The 23,882-nt window shown below is 40.5% G+C and overlaps 1 protein-coding gene across 14 annotated transcripts in view; it reads right to left on the reverse strand.

The window, feature by feature from the left end:
* The window catches only part of DACH2 (dachshund family transcription factor 2), a 407,226-nt gene that overhangs the window by 75,977 nt on the left and 307,367 nt on the right, over positions 1-23,882 (reverse strand). For all 14 annotated transcript variants that reach the window (XM_056809003.1, XM_056809004.1, XM_016426763.2 and 11 more), the window contains 3 exons: positions 21,008-21,180; positions 8,343-8,478; positions 5,829-5,909 (listed from right to left, as the gene is read on the reverse strand). In XM_056809003.1, coding sequence (XP_056664981.1) covers positions 5,829-5,909; positions 8,343-8,478; positions 21,008-21,180 — 390 coding nt within the window. The remainder of the gene's footprint in view (positions 1-5,828; positions 5,910-8,342; positions 8,479-21,007; positions 21,181-23,882) is intronic.

Below are 23,882 nucleotides of genomic sequence, written 5' to 3' on the forward strand. Positions count from 1 at the left end.
GCATTTCTATATACTTCCAACTCATCCCAGCAGCAAGAATTAGAAAGAGAAATTCCATTTAAAATCACCCTAGACAGTATAAAATACTTATGAATCTATCTGCCAAGACAAACACAGGAACTATATGATCACAACTACAAAACACTTTCCACACAACTAATACTAAATAATTGGAAAAACATTAATTGCTCATGGGTAGGATGAGCTAACATAATAAAAATGACAATCCTACCCAAACTAATTTACTTATTTAGTGCCATACCAATCGACTACCAAAAAACTTTATTATGGTTTTTTTTCTAATTCAGTACAAAAGTTTATTTGGAAAAACAAAAGATCAAGAATATCAAGGGAAATAAAAAATGCAAAGGAAGGAGGACTCGCAGTCCCAGATCTCAAACTATACTATAAAGCAGTGGTCATGAAAGCAATATGATACTGGCTAAGAGACAGGAGGGCGGATCAGTGGAATACACTTGGGGTAAATGACCTCAGCAAGACAGTCTACGATAAGCCCAAAGATCCCAGGTTTGGGGACCAAAACTCACCATTTGATAAAAACTGCTGGGAAAATTGGAAGACAGTATGGGAGAGAATAGGTTTGGATTGACAACTTACAGCCTACTCCAAGATAAACTCAGAATGGGTGAATGACTTGAATATAAAGAAGGAAACTATAAGTAAATTACATGAACACAGAATAGTATACATGTCAGATCTTTGGGAAAGGAAAGATTTTAAGACCAAGCAAGAGTTAGAAAAAAAAATCACAAAATGTAAAATCAATAATTTTAATTACATTAAATTAAAAAGATTTTGTATAAAGAAAACCAATGTAACCAAAATTAGAAAGGAAGCAACAAATTGGGGAAAAATTTCATAACAAAAACCTCTGACAAAGGTATAATTACTCAAATTTATAAAAAGCTAAACCATCTGTGCAAAAAAAAAATCAAGCCATTCCCCAACTGATAATTGGGCAAGGGGCATAAATAGGCAATTTTCAGATAAAGAAATCAAAACTATCAATAAGCACATGAAGAAGTGTTCTAAATCTCTTATAATCAGACAGCTGCAAATCAAAAAAACTTTGAGGTATCACCTCACACCTAGCAGATTGTTCAACATGACAGCAAAGGAAAGTAATGAATGCTGGAGGGGATGTGGCAAAGTGGGAACATTAATGCATTGCTGGTGGAGTCGTGAATTGATCCAACCATTCTGGATGGAAATCTGGAACTATGCCCAAAGGGCACTAAAAGACTGTCTGCCCTTTGATCCAGCCATAGCACTGCTGGGTTTGGACCCCAAAGAGATAATAAGGAAAAAGACTTGTACAAGAATATTCATAGCTGCGCTCTTTGTGGTGGCCAAAAATTGGAAAATGAGGGGATGCCCATCAATTGGGGAATGGCTGAACAAATTGTGGTATATGTTGGTGATGGAATACTATTGTGCTCAAAGGAATAATGAACTGTGATTCCATGTGAACTGAAACAACCTCCAGGAATTGATGCAGAATGAGAGGAGCAGAACCAGGAGAACATTGTACACAGAGACCAATACACTGTGCTATAATCGAATGTAATGGACTTCTCTACTAGTACCAATGCAATGATCCTGAACAATTAGGAGAGACGTATGAAAAAGAATGCTATCCACATTCAGAGGAAGAACTGGGGGAGTAGAAACACAGAAGAAAAACAACTGCTTGATTACATAGGTCAATGGGGATATGACTGGGAATGTAGACTCTAAACGATGACCCTGGTGCAAATATCAATAATAAGGAAATAGGTCTTGATCAATGACACATGTTAAACCCAGGGGAACTGCGTGTGAGATACAGGAGGGGGTTGGGGGAAAGAACATGAGTCTAGTAACCATGGAAAAATATTCTAAATCATCTAATTAAATAAAATTTTCAAGACAAAGAAAAGCAGACCTCCCAAATTGTGCTGAGCAAGTGAATCTTAAGAACTTGATTGGGTTTCTTTGACTAGTCTCTGGCTCAGTAATTACTTTGCTTCAAATGAAACATCTCAGCTCATCACAACTGGCAACAAAGCTGATAAAGCCAATGAATCACTGAAAAAATAGTGTCAAAAGTCCTAGGGTTCAAAATGAGCCAGGAAGGGAAACCAAGTATGGCAAAAAGGAATTACTTGGTTTATTTCTTTTAGTTCTATTAGAGGAAAAAGGAAGATCAAAGCCACAGCTTGAGGTGGATGGGAGAGCTGACTGCTCAATTCTCCTTCTGTTTTTTCTGCCAAGGAGGATGAATGAATCACACGCTGAAAGCAATATAACAAAAACAGTGAGGATGGACTTGATGCCCACAATAATAAGTAAGGAGATAATCAGAAAACAACTCTGATGTCTCGGAGCAATAGGTAGTACAAGGAGACCGGAAAAGTAGTAAGGTACCAGATGAAAAGAGGTTAGGGTTTGTTCCCCAAAAAGGGAGAGAGAAGAAAGTACACAAACTATATAAGCCAGTGAGTTCTGCTTTGATTTCCGGGAACATTCCAAAACAGATCAGAGGATTAGAGAACACCAAGAAAAGACTGTAATTACCTTTAGGAGTTGGTATGGTTTCACCACAGACCAACCTTCTTTCCTTTTCTGAAAGGGTTACCAAGCTCGCATAAGAGGCAAATATTATAGACAGAGTTTATCTAGATGTTAGGAAAGCACATGATAAACTATTTCAAGCTATTCTTCTGATTCTTGTGGGGAAATGCCTAGCCTTTACCACTCCTCTGCCTTAGAATTAATACAGAGTATTGATTCTAAGATGGAAAGTAAGAGTTAAAAACCAAAGGAGTGCAATATAGTGCCTGAGGGATGTGTGCTTGCAGAGGAGAGTAAGCTGGATGGAATTGTGGCCACAATAGATGACAGAGTTAGGATTAAAAAGATTCTGCCTGGCAAGAGTCTTAGGCTGAATCTACGAAATTCAATGAAGATAAATGACAATTTATCTTATACTTGGCTTCAAAAAATTAGCTTCCTAAGAACTGGATGTGAGAGAAACCTGTTTACCTTAAAAAAATTAAGAAATGGACAAAAAGCCCAGGGTAGGAGTAAACAGTGTAATGTGGAGGCCAAAAAGTCCAATGGAATCCTGAGACAGGCATGGCTTCCAGAAAGTAGGCAAGCAACCTTCTGTCTTTCTGTGTTCTGCTCGCATCAGCCCATAGCTAGGGTTCTGAGCTTAATTCTGGATGCTAGGTAGGAAGAAGACACTGAGGAGCTGCAAAGTTTCCCAAAGAAGGCAAGCAGGCTGGTGTAGGTCCCTGAACATGGTGTATGATGGTAGGTTGAAAAAAAACAGGAGATAATTAGTCTAGAAAAGAATTGAGGTCATGAGCAAGGCACAAGAATTGCCTTTAAATATTTGAAGGGCTGTAATGAGGAAGAAGGATTAAACTTACTCTGTTTGTTCTAAGAGAAAAGACCAAAAGCAATGGGCATACATAGACTTCACGTCAAGAGAAACTTCCTAACAATCACAGTTGACCATAGTTGAATGGGTTGCCATGAGAAGTTAGGGATGGGGAGGGGGAGAACCCTCCTTCTTGGAAGTATATGATGGTGGTGGCTGAAGCCGGTCTCCTTCACACCAGAGCGAAGCCAGCACTCTAATCCCTGTAGTTCCACTTAACTCTACTGGGACACGGGAACACCTACAGTTATGTCTAAACGAGGTCAGAAGCAACCAGTTTACCTGGTGATTGGCCCGAGTGGGCTCATTGGCAGTTGAAGCCAAAATGGCTATCCTGTTCCCCCCTTGGCAGACATAGACTGACTGATCGGTGCCTTTTTCACTTTAGCAGGTCCACACAGACCCCATTGCAGATAGGAAAGTGCATACGTAGTTTGGGAGGTCTGTTAGCCTGATTGTCACAAATGTTGACAAGGGTTATTCTCGGTGAGGCATTCTCTAGCCATACCTCCCAGAATGTCCTCATTGTCTGAAAATGTCAAGGTACCAACGAAGCTGGTGCTTTTATAGCTTGCAGAGCTATAAATCACTTTTAAAATCATGATGATATTACTCAAAGCATATGTGAAAACAGATGTTTGCCATAGTCATATAAACTGCTTGCTTGTCATACTTAATAAATGTTGATACTCCTGTTTCTACTATATTTCCTTTTAATAACTAAAAATGTATTTGAGGAAAATATATTTTGTCTTAATAAACAGACTGGAACTGGTAGAACTTGACGGAGGAAATGCCATTTGCAGAACACTTGTCACTCTACCCATAGTAAGGCTCAACATGCCACCCCTGTATATTAATGACCCCACCAGGATGTAAAGATGGGACCAACCTATTTGATTGAAATGGGTAAAACTGTGCTGTTCCACAGCAAGAGATTTTGAAATGCCAGTACATACCACTGGGTAGCTTATTAAAATCAGCCGCCATACGTCAGCCGCAGCGCTCCAGCTGATTGTTCATAAGACTTGACACCGAATAACTCAGAACCCAGGCCAAATCCTAGATTTAGCCCTCCTGGCTCACGCGCAATGTGCACTGATGAATCTTATGTCTCCTTTACAGCCTGAGACCACCCCCAGAAACACGGCTTTTCCAGTCGGTGTGGCCTGAAATAGCCACGGCTGGGTACAAATAAAAAGGCTTCGAAAGCAGAATTTCTCCAAGCTGGAGATGCAGAGTTTCCTCCTCAACTTGAACCTGATGGCCTCTGAGTACTAGTCATTCCCTTACAGTGAACTGAAAGCAGGAGTTTAATACACTCCACCTAGATGGAGAGACAGACAACGCCTAGGAAATAAATCATTTGCATCTTGGAGCCCCACAGGGTATAGCCTTTCAGGGTCTGGCTGAAAAAAGACTAAACATGTGGCAGGGAAATCAGCCTTGGATCAATGAAATTAAAGCCATGCATTATTCCAAATCCAAACTAAAATGCTCATCCACATAATTAGTAAGCAAGTGCACTATGCCGAAACCAGTAAGGCCTAGCCAATTTCTCCGTTAACCCTTGAGTCCAAAGGAAAGAACGGCTGAACCTCAGGTGGAACAGCTCTCAGAAAGACAGTTAAGAGCTGCCTCTGGTGATGTGCAAAGAGGCCATCCAACTATCTGGGGAATTAGTGTCTCACCCTCAATGACAGCTTTATGAGGCAAACCCTCAAGCCCGCCATCGATATGGTGATACATTTCCCTTTGTTCCATCAGCTTCAAGATTACAGGCAGATCTAGACTCAGCTACCATGGCAGCAATGGCACTGTTGGGAAGTCTCTTCTCTCTGCACAAATCTCCCAAGGAGATAAAGGAGGAGTGGGGGGCAGGGGGCGCCGAACGCTGTACTGGAGGAAAAGTGCTCAGAAAAAGACAAGAAAGGCCAAGATCATTTGCCTATGGTTTCCATGGAAAGTCTAAATGGAAATATTTGATTAGTGACCCTTCAACCCAGAACCACTGGGGGAAAAACAGGCTTTGAATTCACAAGAACTTACCTATTCTAGCTACCAATCCGGGTGTCATTTCTGAATGTAAACAAGACCTGTATTATGTAGCATCTATTCATTTAGAGGTGGCCTAAATAGCCTTGTGTATTCAGACTGGAAAATGGTGAATCTTTTCACTCTAAGAACATAGCGACTTTGGGCTTTCTCTACTGTAATTCATAAGCTCAAATAAACAATTTATTTCAATAGATACATTATGTCCCAGCCCAAGAAGGTTTGCCTAAAGCTGAAAGTGTACTTTGTGAATGGTGATAAAATGAAAATGCAATGCTGACAAAAGCATCAGCTGTGTATGCCACAAACAAAAGAAACATCTTACCTTTCTCCTTCTGGTGCTTTTTGGGATTCGATCCATTATCTTGCTCAGTGAATTCTCCCTCTCTATTGGCAGACATCATAACTGGAGAAGGGAGAGCATTGAATGATAGTGAAAAAGGGAACAATTAAAAGACAAGAGAAACTCACAAATAATTGACTCTACTAGCAGGAGATTGATTTTTTCGATTCTACTCAACAAATGCTTATTAAGCACCTAGGGTGCAAAGAGTCAACATGGCACAGGATCAGAGCAAGCCTCACCTCTGAGCCATCCCCCGATATGTGCCCCTGGGCAAACCATTGGGCCTCTCTCTAAGTGGCCTCAGGAAAACTCTCTACTTTATACTACAGAGAAGGAGGGAAGGTAATCTGCATGGGCAGGGGAAGTTATTCCCTGGGTACTCCCTACATAGAGGAAATGACAGGTCCATTTAAACAAAAACAAACCACCATGTTCAGGTCACTTAACCAGGTATGTTGAGTAACAGGGACACAGAGGAAGTTCTCTACGCTCTAGGAGCACACACACAACAGAAATGCACTATATGTATGCAGAAGTCATATGAGTACACGCATGATATATTTCTATCATAAATGGCCTATTTCCTTTTTGATTTTTTATCCAGAAGCTAACAAACATTAATGAAAATGGGCATAATCCACAAAACTGCAGATCTCTATTATGTATAGCTTGCACTTCTTTCTAAATATATCCAATCTGTAACTTCCAAGCTTATCTTGCTTGTCTTGATTTGTTCTGGCCTTCCTTCTGTTCTCTTTTGTATATTTTAAAGGAAGATGTCTCAATGAACATTTTTTCTTTCTTTTCTTTTTCTATCATCTTACTTCCCCATTCCTTTCTTCTCACTCCTACTAGAAACAGTCAAAGAAAAATAAAGTCCTCATAGCAAATATACAGAGTAAAGCAAAAGAAATACCCCCATTGGCCATGTCCAAAAATGAGTGTCCTATTTTAGTAACATATTTTCTAGAAATCCTCCAGAAAAGTGAACCACTAAATGCTAACCTATATTCCAAATGGCTTAATTAAGAATTCTTAGTGGAGAGATACCCAAATTTATGGGTGACAAGTCTAAGATCTGATAAATGTGATGATCCAGGGAAAGAGTAAAAAGAACTCTGATTTTAGGGTGCCTGCTTTCTTGATTAGTTTAAACATTCCTTCTCTGCAATTAGAGGTTTCAGAGAAACTTCAATTTAGAACTCTGATTTAAAGCACTGGCAGAAGAAATCATTTTTGCTGTTACCTTCAAGTTTGTTGGAAAAAGCAGGAAACATCGAAAACAAACCATAGCCACCAAGTCATCAGTTTCCCTCCAAAACTATAGTTAGGGTACTTTTATAGACTGAGAGATATTAAGCATTTGGCTTAAATCTATTGGTTGAGAAAGTGGATAATTTATCATATGCGCAGTCATCACAATTCTTCTTCAGTCCTTGCTCTCTAAAAGTTATCCAATAAATGATCGTGTTTGATTCCAGATACAAAGACTATAAGAACTTTGGGTTGCATTTCTAGTAGTGAGAATCCGCCTCTTTATCAGATACACACCCTAACACAGAGACTGGTGGAGTTACAGCCATGGAGCACAGAAACAGTAACAGGCCTGGGCAAGGGTCAAACTCACCACCTTAACCTCCCTGGTGCTAATCCCTCAGGGGCCTCAAACACTGTAAGATGTGTTGACTGGTCCAGTGAATGATCATAAAACCTTTATTTTAACAGGAGAACAAATGTGTCTTCCCTCAAGATCTTCAGTACAGTGGTATCCTTCCATTTCCTATTATCAAGGTATTATCAAGGTACAATCCCTTCAGAGGATAAGGCAATGAGTGACAATCTTTTCTGGCTCTATTGTTCTCTAAGACTCATATACTAAATGGTATTTTGCTGCTCGAGCAGCTAAATACACCTCCAGATGGTAAGCAATTTGCTTCCTGCACCTGGGTAGGCTCAGGCAGCCTGAGATTAGAAGGAAGTGAGGCAAAGGCCCCAGAGAAGCAGTAGTGGTACACCTTGGATTATATGAGATGTAGTCTATGGAGGGAGAATCCTAAGGGCAATAACAAATCTACCTCTGATGGATGGGCAGGATGAATTTACTGAGAACTAAACTATTCACCAATAATCTATATAAAACATAAACATTTAGTAAGAACTAAATTATGAGAGAAACAATTGCATTTGTAGCAAATCATACAGATCTACATTAGTGCCATCATCTCGCCTTTTCATCATCAACTCCAAAGGGGGCATTGGATTTTCTATTTCCTTTACATGGCAAGGCACTGAACGGATCAAGTATGTGTCATGCCAACCCTGACAACTGCATTCTCTGTAAAACAATCACAAGCATGTCCAGTCAAAGAGATTAAACAATAGGGTAACCTCCCCCCATCCTACCTCACTCTCGGCCCATCTTCAATGGGAATATTTCAAAACACCTTGAGTTGGGTGTTGGGGGTAATGGAAGAGGGAGGTAGAGATACTCACCAAATCTATCCGGGATGTGGTCCATATGAGAAGGAGAGCTGGACATGCTGCTGCTATGATGTGAAGACTCAAGGCTCACAGGGCGAAGGCCCTCATCCAAAGAAGGAGCAGGAGATGGGCTGTCCTGAATCCTCTCCTTTAAACACAAACAGAAATAATTTCTATGTAAGAAAAGGAATGCTCCAGCCTTGCTTCTGGATGACTAAGTCAACCAAGACACTGAAAAATCTAACTGCTTACTGGTTCAACATTTACAAGTTCTATGTCTATTGGCAGAAAATGCCTTAGTGGCACATAGTTATGCCAAGCAGATTACCATTGCTGTGCATTCATTAGTTTTACTATAGAGGGAGGTTTTGCATTTGTCCCAAAATGGGAGGATTTTGCCCATGTGTTTTAAACAAAAAATTTCAAAACATATATACCCCAAATAAATGCTGCTCTTGAAGATTTCGAGAGGTTTGAAAGGATCTCTCAAGTCTTTCTTTTAAAACCCTTACTTTCCTTATGCCTTTGAATCAATACCAAGTGTTAGTTCCAAAGCAGAAGAGTGGTAAGACCTAGGCAACAGGCGTTAGGGAACTTGCCCAACATCACCCAGCTAGGAAATGTCTGAGGACCTCCCGTCTCTAGGCCTGGCTCTCTATCTGTTCAGTCTTGTAGCTACCCCCCTTAAGTCCTTTTAACTCTAAGAATGACTAAGTTAAAATGGATTCTTCCACGATGTTAAGATATACCAGGATAGGTCCCAAACCAATAAACGGAGATATCAGGTACATGTAGGCACCTTCTACATAAGACAGTCAAGAGATAATTGAAAGGAACTGTGTTTAGGTTACCTATAGGATACCAGGGACTTTTTTGACTTCAAACATTTTACAAACTATGCTGGAGCATCAAAAGGGTATGATACGTCATTAGGTAAAATGCTGGTGCTAGCCATCAAACTGAAGGGAAGCCTTGGCCCAAAAGAGACAAAATCAGTCCTATTTGACCTAGTGGCATAATAACAGCTAACATCTATTGGGGTATTCCATTCACAAGGAACTTATTATTCCCATTTAAACATATGAAGAAACTGAGGCAAACAAAGGTTAAATAACTTGTCCAGAGACACACAGCCAATGGTGTCCGAGGCTTGATTAGAACTCAGGCCTCACTGATTCCAGGCCTGGTGCCCTGTCCACTATTACCTCACTGCCCATAGGTATACATAGGAAACTCCAGAAAATCAGTTAAGAGACTAATGGAGACAATAGATCCAGCAAAATTATTCAATGAATCTATTACAATGAATAGCAGCTGAAAATAGCAGCTAAAATGAAGAAAGATCAGAGAAATTCCATTCAAAGTAAATATGAAATACCATCAAATATCTGGGAGTCAACCTACCATGACACACACACAAACACGTGTGCGCACACATACTTTATACAAATAGAACTGCAACACTCTCTTGACAGAAATGAAGGGAGACAAATAATTGGAGAGACTACTTGGCCTTTTTAACATTAATTTTTCCAAGCCTAAACAAACAGTTTGGAGATCCCCAGTGAATAGTGTGTTTGTCTAATACACATGTATAAAACTGAAAAGTTGACATTTGGCATGTCTAGCCACTATTTTGCAGTATAATGCCTCCTCATTATAGCCGTGTGCATATTTCTTACATAACTATTAAGCCTCAATTTGTGTTACATAATCATCTGCTGTTTAATTAACACTTAATAACGTTAATGGAATGAATAGCAGTCACTGAAAAGAACGGCCATTGCTCTGCAGACTACTGAAATGTCAGCTGATCACTTTGAGAGTGTTTTATATTTGAAGAGGGCTTCAGCTACCATTGCACTACCATTCTGGAGTTCTGTGATCTTTGCCCTTTACTTTTACATTTCAGCTAATCTGCAGTGCTACAGCTAACTGCGAGGAAGTCAATGTCAAAAGAACAGGATGGGCTAAGTTACAACACTAGCATGGTGACTTCAGGAAGAAGGCTGGCCACACCATTGAAAAGCTCCTAGAGTTTCCTTAAAAATACGTCATTTCAGGGGGCAGCTGGGTAGCTCAGTGGATTGAGAGCTAGGCCTAGAGATGGGAGGTCCTAGGTTCAAATCTGGCCTCAGCCACTTCCCATCTGTGTGACCCTGGGCAAGTCACTTGACCCCCATTGCCTAGCCCTTACCACTCTTCTGCCTTGGAGCCAATATGCAGTATTGACTCCAAGACGGAAGGTAAGGGTTTAAAAAAAAATACGTCATTTCTTCAATGGTGAAACACCTCCCAAATCCCACTTTTGCCATACATTTTCTAAATACTCGTGCATATTGTAAGAGGTGGTGATGTATACAGGTGAATTATATAACACCTTCATTGGCTCTGGGCCCAAACCCAAGCAGAAAGTGTCAAAGCATTTGGTTTTGAATTCAAAAATTAGAAATTTGCTGGGAAAATGTGTGATTTGCTGAACTGCATTTCTGCATAATGTCTATTTAAGTGGATGGACTGAGACAGAGCTTGCCAGCCGTTCTGTAAAAACTGAACTGAACCAACTACATTACACATTCAACAATATATGGCACCCTTTGATGGAAAGTATTGGAATGATTCAGAAGTTGATGATGTGAAAAAGGAAAGAGCTCCAGCTGACAAGATCAGCTTTTGCTCATTCTGCCTGATGTTCACTCAGGTCTCCATTCTCAGGAAAGTTTTAGGAAAGACAGAGTCCAAGAATTGGAAAGAGTCCTAAGAATAATTAAAAAAGGTCACAATGCCAGAATATGGGAGTTCGGAGAACTCTGCCTATTTTAAATGATTAAATACTATTAAAAATCATTTATTCTGAAACCTGCCCCCTGCCATTTTCAACATCCCATTCTCACGTGACATGGTGAACTAACTTTGGCAAAACAATTCACGGTGTGGTGATTAAGAGTGACAGTCAGATTTTCCATGGAGCATTTCCTTCTGCATGACAGTTTTGCATCCAGTAATTTCCCAATTTCATAGGGCCTACTCTCAACATGCAAACTGCTTTCACAGAGGCCAGAGTCTTGTCACTGAGTGAGAAATCGTCCATTTCGAAGCATCCTTTTGGCCACGTGAGGCTAAGCTTCTCCTAACATAATGAATAGCCCCATGCCCAGCTTCTTCTTTGCAAGTAAACAGATCCATTTTTCAGCCCTGTAATCAGTACGCATCTATTTAGCTACTTAACAGAAATGTGCCTCGCTTCATTAGGTAGCTACTGTGATGGCTCAGCCTAGTTAAAATTTCACAGCAAGTTAATCTGTTTTATTACAAATGAGAACACAAGTGATAATATCCTCACCATTTGCCAAACACAGGGTTAACAGTATTTGTAACAAATCAATGAGGCCATTGAAAGAGGAAAATTGCAAATGAACCCCCTCCCCGATTTTTTACACATTGATGACTTCATTGGATTTGTCATTTATAAATTTTACAGTCATGTTCCTGTTAATATCCTTGAGGTTGGTGGGGTTTTTTTTAATCTCTGCATTAAAGAACTCACTGTTCCATCCAAACCAATTTAGCCCAGTTTTCCATAGATGCACTTAGAGCAGGAGGGCAGGGCTCCTCTGAAATATGTTTTCCCATTATCCTTTCCTGTGATTCTTAAAAGTCCTCTCTGAGACCTGGAGTTCAGCACTGGTTTAAAAGTTCATTTATAAAATAAATGTCTACTGTTGAGAATCTTATACGTTTGCCTACTCCATCTAGTATGGTTTCTTTCCAGTGATGGACCATATAGGGTCAGAAAAATGTTGAGGATATTAAATCCCTTTGAAGAACTATTGAATGTCAGACCACAAATGTAAGTACAAAGGTTCATATTGTTCAATTTTAGTCCTTACAAAGGCTGTTGGCACCAAAGGCACCAATTCTGCCTGTTTTGAGGAACACCCTTGAATTCACCCCAGAAGGTTCTTTTGTAATAGTGTGCTTGGTATACAAAGCACTAAAATCACAGGATGGAATTATACATATGATACAGTCGTTTTGATAGCACAACTGCTTTAATGCTGGTTTGTTGACTCTGATGTGATACGATATAGCTCCTTATCAATTATCAACTGGGCTGGATGATAAATAACTTACCTTTTTTCTAAACTTTGATTTGATTTTAATTCAACTGCTACCACAATTCCTCTGCCAAATGTTAATCTATTAATGAGTTCCTAAAGGATTTAATGGCATTTCACTGCTGACGAGTTCTTTTTGGAAGTTTGTCTGAATGCTGGATATTTTATTCATACATTTATCTTGATATTTCATATTTAATTGATGGGCTCCTTCTGTGCTATCATCAGGGCTCTGCAGAAGCAAAGCAGCTTAGAACTCAACAGACCTTGATGATAAAAACTAGTGGTGGGCAGAAAGTGTCTTTGCTGGCCTTTATTTGTTCTCAGGCAGAAGTTGAGAGCTAAAATTGCTGGCAGCACAAATAGTCCAAAGCATTGCTGTAACTGACAACAATATTTAGCACAAAAAGCCATTCCCCAATACATATGTGGGGAAAAGATAGGCACAAACTATAAATGACTACGTGGAAGCATACTCCAGACCACTAACTGCAAGAGAAATGCACATGAAAACTAAACTGGCAAAGAACAAAAGGCTATAGTCAGTGTAGGATGAGCTATGAGAACACAGGTATATTTTGGGGGCTGCCATGAAATGATCCAAATATTCTCTTTGGAATACGAGAAAAGGAGCTACACCACCAATACCCCTTCACCTGGAGTCCATTAATGGGTCTATCCAACCAAAGATAGAGAACCATATGTTGACTTTATATCAAGATATCATGGTAGCACTCATTCTTTTGAGTATCAAAGACTGGGCCGCAAATGGTGTGAGTATTCACTGATTGGGAAATAGCTGAAAGAAATTGTTATCAGCGAACATAATAAAGTATAATTGTAGTCTAAAGTCAGAAATGATCAATATGAATAATTCAGATCAACTTGGCAATATTTGTATAAACTGAGGAGGAAATAAGTACAACTGTAAAGGGAAGAAGAGGCCAGGTTCTAGAGAGCTTTAAAAACCAAGCAGAGAATTTTTATATTATGACTACTATTCAGGAAGGTCATAGGGGAAAAAATTCCTTTGGAAGAATTACATAGAATTTAAAATGTTTACCTAATCAAGGTCCCCAAATAATGTCGCTTTCTTCCCACCTTGTTTAAGAAGCAAAACCAAAACAAATCTTAGCAATTTAGTTTCCCAAAGGAAATTCTGTCACTTTCTGAGTCTTGACAAAAAGGCGAGTATTAAAAATGGCTCCTCATATCCTCAAAGGTTGAGGAACCACTGCTTTACCTTCAATGACTTGACAAAAGAGGAAAAGTTAAGAAGGTAGTAAATGGTTCAGATCTGTAAATATTTTACTTATTAAGGAGCATGGCAACCTTATTCTCATGAGTGATTTGCATAAATACAGGTTAAGAACAGAATCTGGTTAGTGAAGTAACTGGGACAAGTAGGAGAGAGACAGAGGGGGCAACCTTGGTTGATTGGGGAGAAGCGAGCCCCATATCACATCTCCTGTATTCATCTTGCCCTGGATCAAATATGAATGCCCAGGACAATATCGATAGAGTTAAACGGGAAAATATACAGTTCCAAAATTGTGAGGGCTTGGATCTTTGCCACCCAAACAAACAAACAAACAGAAAAGAAAGACATACACCCCTGCTGCCCCCAATTCATCTTAATCTAATGCTTTATTAGATAATAATGGTCTTGTATTTTTCCAAAAGCCCTTATGAGAAGATTCAACCAGCGATTTTTTCAATGAATTTGAATGATCACAAAACCTCCTCTCTCTGTGTTGACTAATTTTGAATACCAGATGTTCCCATGCTAATGCCACTGCCTTGTGACCATTTCCTATCAATTCATTAATTGCCAGCTGCTCAGCCAAACAAAAACCACAGCTAATCAGATGGCATTGGGAAAAAGCCAAAGAACAGCTTCCCACTTTGGTCTTTCTTAAATTAGTAATCAGAGGGAAGAGCATGGCAGCTTTCATTCTGACATTACGAAGTTGCCCATAAATGAATAAACAATATGAAAGTAGCTAGCAGGGACTAGACGACTGTCACACAGCAAAGGCACTCTTACCTAGCTTTGCCCTCTTCATACTGCATGTTGGTGGCATAACCAAAGGACAAATGGTGTTTTGTAGGCCTAACACCAACTGTACCACTAAATGCAATTCTTCTTGTAGTTTCATGAGTTATTAGCTACTAATGCTAGTAGTTGAGCCAGAACCACACATTACTATGTGCCTGGCCTAATGATATTCCCAGACTTGCTATTGGAAAAAAGCAGTAGCTGACAATTTGTCATGTCTTTTCCACCTAATTCAGTATCACTCATTATACTTTAGGTTGGAAATGCTTCCCAAATGTTAATGTCCATTCATTGAAACAACAAGTACTTATTGAGCCTCTACTGTGTGCGTAGCATTGTGTGGGGATGCAAAGGAATATAAGACACAGTCCATCCCTTCCCAGGATGCTTTTTGATAAAATGCAGATGCCCACAGCCCACATTAAAGACTCCATTCAAACACCCAGAGGCCACATTCAAAACACCATCAGATCATCTCCGAGATTTGATTCAGGATCTCCAGCCAAGTTTTTCCCCTGTGCCAAGGATCATCAAAACATCCTTTCTGGATGCCTAGGTACCCTCTACACAGAGGGGGCCAGTAGCTCAGGTCACATTCTATCTTGGCAATGGCCCAGATCTGCAGTAACTGTAAGAAAGTCTGCTACTAATTTGGCCAACTAGATGCTATGGTACTGAGTCTGAGTCCTCATTACAATTTCTACACAGACCCTCCAGCATTGGCAATAACTTAGTGTCTATCTCATTTTATAGTTTAACTCAAATTGGAATCATGCTAGAAGAATATTCTGTCTAATTCTGTGTCTTGTGGGTCATACCAAATACTGGGGACAGTGAATACACTTGTCCACAATAACACAGAAAGTCTTTCACTCTATATGACAGCCCCAGTGAAATATATATCATTCCAAAGAGTCCCGCTGCAGTCCTTGAATAGTTCTACTTCCTGGAAAATTGGTATATTCTCTGTCTCTATCTCTCTGTTTCTGTCTCTGTCTGTCTCTCTCTCTCACACACACACAGAGCAGAATTGAAGGAATTCTCAAGATTATGGACTGTTCTTCCTCCTGGCAATTTCCTCAGTGAGAGTGCTTTGATTCTGACTGAGGTACACTGCTATTTATTAAAGAACAACTAATATAGGGCAATTTCCACAAACTAGGACAAGATAAAGAGATTTCAGAGACCTTTAAGTCATTAATAGGTGTGGCCATGGGGGAAAGCAGATGATCAAAGTTCTCGAATCCAAAAAGTTATGGCCACTTCATGTGTTCTCTTCATATTTGGCCATGATTGAACAGGTCTGCATCCCCTCTGGGCACTGTCACTAATCAAGAATGACAGTACATAACAATTCTTGCCACCCAAAGGCTCTTCTCAATAAAGAATGCCTTCCAAGCTCAGGCAAAGAGAACGTGGAACTAGTTTCTAGTCTTGCACAATTCCTTATACTTAAGAGGTATACAATAAATATTTGTCAAATGAACAGAAAAAATATAACAGCATCACACACACACACACACACACACACACACACACACACACACACACACACAAGCAGCTAGGTGGCACAGCCGATCAAACACTGGACTTCGAGTCAAGAAGTGTCTTAGGCACTTACTAGCAATGTGACCCCAGGGACAGACAAGTCACCTAACCTCTGCTTGCCTCAGTGTCTGCAACTGTAAAATGTCCATGATAATAGTGTCTACCTCCTAAGGTTTGTGCATGTATGAGTGTATGTTTTGGGGTATCAGAGGTCATTCTAGAATAAATAAGGCAACATATATAGATTATAATTGGGGAAATTAAGGCAAATTCAATAGTTGCTAATAAATAGAGTGCTAAGCTTAACCCCCCAAAACCTGAAATCCAATCTAATTCCTGGCACTCAGTAGCTATATCATACTGGGCAAGTCACTTAACCTCTATCTGTGTATGTGATTTCTTTCCCTAGCTAAGTAAGTCAAAGAAGGGGTGTGATTTGGTTTGGTGGAAGGAGTTCCTTCATGGGGAGGTTCACAAATTCTTTTCTCCTTGTGCTACTATTCAAAGGGGAATGTGGGAAGAAATGCTGTTTTTTCCTTTCGGAAATATTTTACAGAAAAACTTGCAATTTGCTGAAGGAAGAGTAGGCGGCAGGCCTTTTTAGGAAAACTGATTTGCAATGTATTTGGGATTTTTCTGTTTATTTCCTACCAAGGAGGGAGGAAGTCACACCAGTTGGGGGACCTCGATTAGGGAAGCATTTCTATTTTTTCCAAAGGGGTTGTTTCTCCAAATGTGGAAAGACTGTATGGCTCCAGTGCTTGTGCTGGCCTCCCTCAAATATTCAACCTTCTCGCAATGCTCAATTGTGCAGTGAGGGAGCAAGTGCATTATTGAGTGACGTGTTCATCAGAACCCGCAAGGAGCATTCAAACAAATACCCAGACACTGTCACATTACAATAAATACCCATCTTATTTGAATATGCAATCAATCACAGTTGTCTGGTTTTCTCCCAATTTCCTTCTGAAAGAGCCAGGAAAATTAGAAGCAAAAATACAGACAGCTGAAATGTTCTACTCTGAGAAGGAAAGCAAATTGAAATTCCCCTTGAAGTTAGAAGTACAAATCCTGGATTCAAGGAGGACAAAAGACTTGAATCCCAGTCGAAGTTCTGCCACGTGCTACCAAACTGAGATAGAGCATGGTCTCTCTGAGCCTCAGTTTGTTCATCTGTAAAATGGGAGGTGGTAAGTCAGTAAAGGGTGGGAGACTAGATGGTGTCAATGGGCCCTTCCTACTCTGAGTCTATAATGATAAAAATTCCTGGGTTTTGTCAGCTTCATTTCCCTGGATATTTAATAACAATTATATTTAATAATGAAAGATGGTATTTTGTTTTAAAGATAAGGCCTAATGACTTAATTATTAATATTCAGGATGCGACTAATGAAATGAATTGGCAAAACTTAATGAAATGCTTTTAGAATTACTCTTGGAATTTGACAAGTCAGCCAAGAGTTTCTGCCCATATCCAGAGAGTACACAGTAAGCACTTAATAAATACTTGTTGGTTGATTAATTGCCTTAGAGAGAAGTTGTTATTTTTAAAGGAAAAAAGATCCATTTGTCAGAAGAAAAAACTAAGGCCTTTACTGGAATCCAAGCTTTCCTGACTCCAAGGCTGGCTTTCTATAGGCTTGCCTAGAGTCACCATAGCTAGTCAATGTCTGAGGCAAGATTTCAATCTGGCTCTTTCCTACTCTAAGCCTAACAAAGTAGGCCGACTATGAGGAATATCTCCCAGGCCCTACAACTCAAGAGACTACACAATAAGAAGCACATGTCTGACCATGTTTGAACTACTAAGAATGCTCAGAAGGTCCTTCTCTTGTTGTCTTCACCACATTCTGAACATGTACTTAATGGGGCCTTCCAGGACATCGAGTGAGCAGAAACAAGAGGGGTCTAGCAAGATCTTGGAATGCTAATGTATTTCTTGAAGCAGGGTAGGGGTTCGAAACACTTGGTTGTCATGCATTAGCATCACGACACTTTGTTCTTTGGGTGTTGCTGGTTGCACATTATCCCAAGGTAGATCTCGTATCATAAAAGTTCATCTGGGACACGGTTTCAGCAAATTATTCCTCTTTGAGTCCTTACTACATAAAAGCAACTAAATAAATAGGTAGAGATTTCTCACAAAATGCCTTGAGGCCAGGGCATTACTTGCCAAGTTTCTGTGTCAGGAAATTTTACAGCATGATTACAATTCGCTGAAAGTAGGGATTTATAATTGGAATGCTGACAGACTTTCAACCATAGTGATGCTAGCAAGTGACAACTGTAATCACATTAGATTAGATTATAGAAGGGAAGGGAAGTTTGGAGGGTCTGTTCACTGTGACTCTGCCTAATTTAGAGTATCCCTGTCAAAAGGAAATCAAATTTCAGTGACGACATTTCTCTTGGAAGAACTTAGCATTAGCCTCACTGATGACACAAATTTCGTCAGCATTCTGTCCTAAATGGCAACCATGAAACAGGAGGTTTGATCACTTCATTTCGAGTAGCTTAGAAAACAAGTTAGTCATAGTGATTTAAAAGGTATTAATAGCATGGTGGAATAGTGAGGAAATTGCCAGGCTTGGAATTGGGATGTCCTGAGTTCAAATACCACATCTAACATTTAGAAGCCCAGGGCTTAAGTGATAAGCTATTGCAGTTGACCTGGTGGAGAGAGTTTCCTTTGCTGATGAAATCAGAGCCTTTATCTAATCTAATTTAGACACACCTGTTCACTGGAAGCCCAGCATGCAAGTCAGAGACACTATTTCCTTTTCTTTTGTAGGAATGAAATTGTTAATTGAGGACTTCTGGAATTGGTGGGTTTAGGGACCGACGCCTCATGTAAAGTTAACAACACGCAGCAGCTTTGACTAGTATGTGGAATGATGCTGCCATTCACCAAAAGGCAAATTGGAGGACCAGCAAAACTAGTGAAACTGGAGACAACCAAGATGGCTAGAGCTTTGAGTTGAGAATCACCATGCCTGCTTGTGGTTTTTCTGATATGTGATTTCACTGATATGAAAAGCTCCCTCTATGATGCCAGCATGGCACCTGCTCTGCAACTCACTGTCTTTGAGTTGTCTCAAGGACTAAGAGGCTAAAAGCCATGCTCAGAGATATGTATCTTTCTGTGTCCAAGGAGGGATGTGAACTCGGCTGTTCCTAACTCCAATACCAGGTCTCTGTTGTGCCAGGCTATTTCTCCTTCTTCAAACTCTAGTTCATTTTCTATGTGGCATTTATGTTGTCTATGCAAACAGTAGGGCCTGTATGTATCTTGGAAAGAATTAAATGCTTTAATCTCCGAGTCAAAGAGAGGACAATTTACAAAGATGACTCTTCTCAGGACTGTGTATCACTGTTACCTAAGCACTGTTTCTAGGTGCCAGAATGACTGAAGGCTTAATGCCAGGAAAAACTTTCTAATAATTACAGCTACTCTAAAGTGGAATGGGCCATCTCATCGCAAAACAATGGGCTTCTCTTCACTGCAGGTTCTGGCAGAACTAGATGGCCGCTGAGGTACTAAGTCTTTGATTCTGTGACTCCATGGTCCCAAGGAAACTATGGAAAATAGGTCAAGTTCTGAGACTTGTTGTTCAGTCATTTTGCACTTGAGTCACACTCTTCATGATTCCATTTGAGATTTTTTTTGGCAAAGATAGTGAAGTGGTTTGCCATTTCCTTCTCTAGCTCCCTTTACAGATGAGGAACCCAGGGTCACCCAGGATGAAGAAAATACCAGTGTATTTCCCATTTTCTCCAATAGTCTGGAAGATCTCTGAGGGAAGAGGCCATGGCCTATTTTTGCACAGTCATTGGCTTGAAGAATTTGCTGTCCCGTGGAGATGGCTCTCCATGTAAATGTGAGGATTTCCATGAGCCTTCTATCACCTCTGTGGGGGAAGTAAGAAGCTCTTTACCTGCCATTGTCAATCAATGGGTTCAATTCTAGGCACTGGAATTTAGAGGGGACACTAATGAGCTAAAAAGGACCCAGAGGGGGTGAGCAATAGGGGAAAGGGCCTCAAGTACATGCCACAGGAGGATCAGCCAGAGGATGGAGGCTTGTGTGACTGAAGAGGCTAAGATTTGTTGGGGAACCGTGGAATATGGGATTGGACTTGCTCTGCATGACGAGGTGGCATGGTGGAAAGAAGGCCAGGCCCAGAGCCAAGAAGACTCAGTTAGTTCAAATCAGGCCTCAGACACTTGCTAGCTGTGTGACTCTGAGCAAGTTACTTCACACTGCTTGCCTCAGTTTCCTCAACTGTAAAATGAGAACAATAAACAATGTCTCCCTGGTAGTGTTGTTGGGACGATTGAATGAGATAATTGTAAAGCATCTGGCCTGGTATCTGGCACTTAATTAAGTGCTATATAAATGCTTATTCCCTTTCTTTTCACTTTCCTTCCCCAGAGGGAAAGAGTCAGATTGCAGTATAAGGTAAAGGACAACTTTCCTGACCACCAGGGCTGTCCTGAAATGGAAAGGGTGGCCTGGCCCTTCCTGGGAATATGTCAAGTAGGCTTTAGGAGAGACTCTCTGTCACATGAAGGTTGGACTAGATGGTTTCTGATGCACCTTCTGCATCGGAAAGCCTGTGATTCAGCTAGACCAGCTGTCCTATAGGAAGAGAATGTTGGTGACTTCAGCAGGCACTGTAAACTATTCCAACACTGGGAATGGATCTGCCCTAATCCAACTCTTTTCTTTCACCTGATTCTCCCTGTGGTCTGAGTGAAGAGACAAGTCTACAGCAACGCAATACCCTGGCTCACATCCTTATCCGGTACTGTGTGTGAACCGACTGAGCCAGAGAAATGGTAGCCTGCCCACGTCCAGTTTCCTTTCTAGTATGGACCCTGGTTGGTGTCCATTTCTTTTATTAATGTGATTCCCCCAGCACTATCTCCCAAGTCTCACTGTTCCTTTTTACCTTAATAACAGAAGCCTCTGCCCTGGTGAGTGGGCTATGCATCTGGGCTGCAGCAGCCATGTTGGCAATAGTATTGAGGTGGTTCATCTGATTCATCGCCATGGCAACTGATGCAGGAGGCAAGGTGACAGGCAGCAGTGGATGAGGCATCATCATAAATGGCAGGTCAAGCCCTAAAAGAGACAGGGTGGGAATATTAAAAGGGTTACTCATCATTCACATAAAGCAAAAATCACATAGAAAATGTTGCTACGAAATCATAAAAAGCTCGAATCTAAATTCCCTCATTGCCATCTAGTTACTAGTCTCCCCTTGACTTACTGGTGGAACTCATGAAATACTGCATTGCTTTACAATAATAAAACTAGTCTCCTTTTTTCTTTTTTTAACAAAAAGACTTATTTCCAGCCCAATAATGCCCATCTGCCTAAAATGCAGACTTCTTTTAGCCCCTTAAAGAAAAGAATCTGGGTCTTCTCTCAAGGCACAATAAACAAATGAGCTCCATTCCTTTTGATTCTAAGCACTGTAGGCACTCGGTACCTTTGTTTATGCTGGATCTAAGACCAAGGAGTCCTTACTTCAAGTCTGACAGTCCGTTAAGCCAATCAGAACACAGACCGAATTCAGGCTTTTGGTTACAAACTTCTGAGAATGGGCACTTTCTGGCTTTAAATGGCAGACCTTTAACTCTAACAGCACTAATGAGAAATGTTCTTGTAGATCATGGCTCAAAAGGAAATATTAAAATGTCATGATGGCAAATGAGAGGTCATTTTAACAAGACTGCCCTCACCCTCTGACCTGGTAAAGTGGCAAGAGCCTGTTCACCTTTCACTTTTTAGACAATATAGACTGCTCTTATGTATGCTGTTCAACAGAATTTCCATGAACTTGTGTGTGAAAGAAAGGGGAAAAAAGAGTATTTCCCTGGCATCAATCATATCTTTTTTCCTTTTGGTTACAGATATTCTCAGGAAAAGTCAACAACTGAAACACTTGGGCAGCTCATCCCTCCTCACGTTCTTAGCTGAAACTCTTAAGCTCCAGGAAAAGTTAACTTCACATTTTGAGAGGGCAAAATAATGAATGCAAGTAAGTCACGGCCCTTGGAAGTAATATCTTAGATCTCTGAGTGATGTGAATAGAAAATTTATTTTGTTCTGGAACCCAGGAGAAAGCAGCAGTTTTTCACACCACTTCACCCCGAGAACTCTTTTGCCTCAAGGTCTTTCTGTAACAGATCTACTAGACAGACTGAGTTTGGATGGGCTCCACCCAACTGCTCCCATGACATTCTGGCATCTCATATACTCTGGCTTCACGTATCACAAAACTGAGAAAACAGGAAAGACTGTCTCTAGGAAATCCCTCTCTACATACATGGCCAATGACAGACTCTAGGGTAGGAAAGCCAGGGTAAACTTCATTTAGGCTCCTTGCCTGATTTCAGAGACATAAAATCCTATGAAAACTGAGGGCTGGGGGTACTTCAGTGCTACACACAAAGATCCTAGGCATGCCAGTTATCATATGACAGAACAGTGGCAGTCTTAATTAAAAAGAAGGACACATCAGTCACTAACGTCTCTGGGGAAGACAGTCCTGAAATACACCATTGTCAAAAGCACACGAGGATCAAAGCAGACCTAGAAAGCTGGAATTTGTACAGACCTCCGAAAATGAACCTTCCACCTAGTTCCTGTGACACCACATCCCTAGGGCAAATGACCCCACTGGAATACTAGGAAAGTATGAGACATTTCTCCGTTGACATTCACTCAAAACTCACTACCTTCAAATCTTTTAAGGGGCAATCTATGAGACCCAATGTATCAGAGCTCTGAAGCATTTCTCCTGTGATAAATAAATCATCAAAGATGTCTCCACACTGAGCTTTTTCTGTTACTGCAGTGAATCACAATGGCCTTCGTGCCTTTCTTTTTTTTAACTAGAAGTTTACCTGACTTTGTCCTCAAATGCTACTGACATACCCTGGCATTTTCATACTTTCATCACCATACAGCATATGCTGCTCTAATGGTCTCTTGTACAACCTAAATGAAGTTAATCATTGATTATCTTTCTCCTTACCCTTCACTTCACACTCAACCTAAGGACACTACCAAACGACAGTAGATTTCCTACAGGGTCATGGGGATGCCATTCACTACCAAAGCCAGCACATGACTTGACTTTCTTATTGGTCATAAGCTCATCTATATCAGCACAAATACACATGTGGAGGGAAATCTAGTCCCCCTTTCTATCAACCACTAGAAGCATTTCCTGTTAAGGAAATCAACAAGCCTTTGTTCACTCTCTCTACCTCCCTTGCCAGCCTAATATCTTTCCTCATTCTCCAAAGAGTGTCAACATCACCCAGACACCATCTGGCCACACCAAGTCAGATGCCTACTTAAAGTTCAATTGACATGCAAACTAAATGCAAACTACAAACAGAATTTAACAGCACATCAACAATTTAAAGATCTAATTCATCAAACGTTTCCCAAGACCATGCAGCATGGCATAAAAGGTACTTCTGCAAATTCTGTGCCATGATGCCCACCCCTCAGTACACCATAATGTCCAAGACTCCAGAGAAACCTCGCAAAGCAGGTGAAGCCCATGTATGCCCCTCAAACTAAGGAAATGCAAACTTGGAATTATATCCCAAGCTGAAAACATTAAACCAAGAAGCATCAACAGTACAGCTCACTCCAGCAAGCTGTCTCATTTAGTTCTCTGCCAGCAATGTTCTGAAGCCTTAAGGATTTGATTTGGGCAAGAGGACAAAACCTTATTGTTGAAACCAACAAGATGTGTTATAAGTCTCACCCACTAGGGAAGAATTCATTTCTTAACATCGCCT

The sequence above is a fragment of the Monodelphis domestica genome, chromosome X, assembly GCF_027887165.1.
Source record: "Monodelphis domestica isolate mMonDom1 chromosome X, mMonDom1.pri, whole genome shotgun sequence".
Classification (NCBI taxonomy): domain Eukaryota; kingdom Metazoa; phylum Chordata; class Mammalia; order Didelphimorphia; family Didelphidae; genus Monodelphis; species Monodelphis domestica.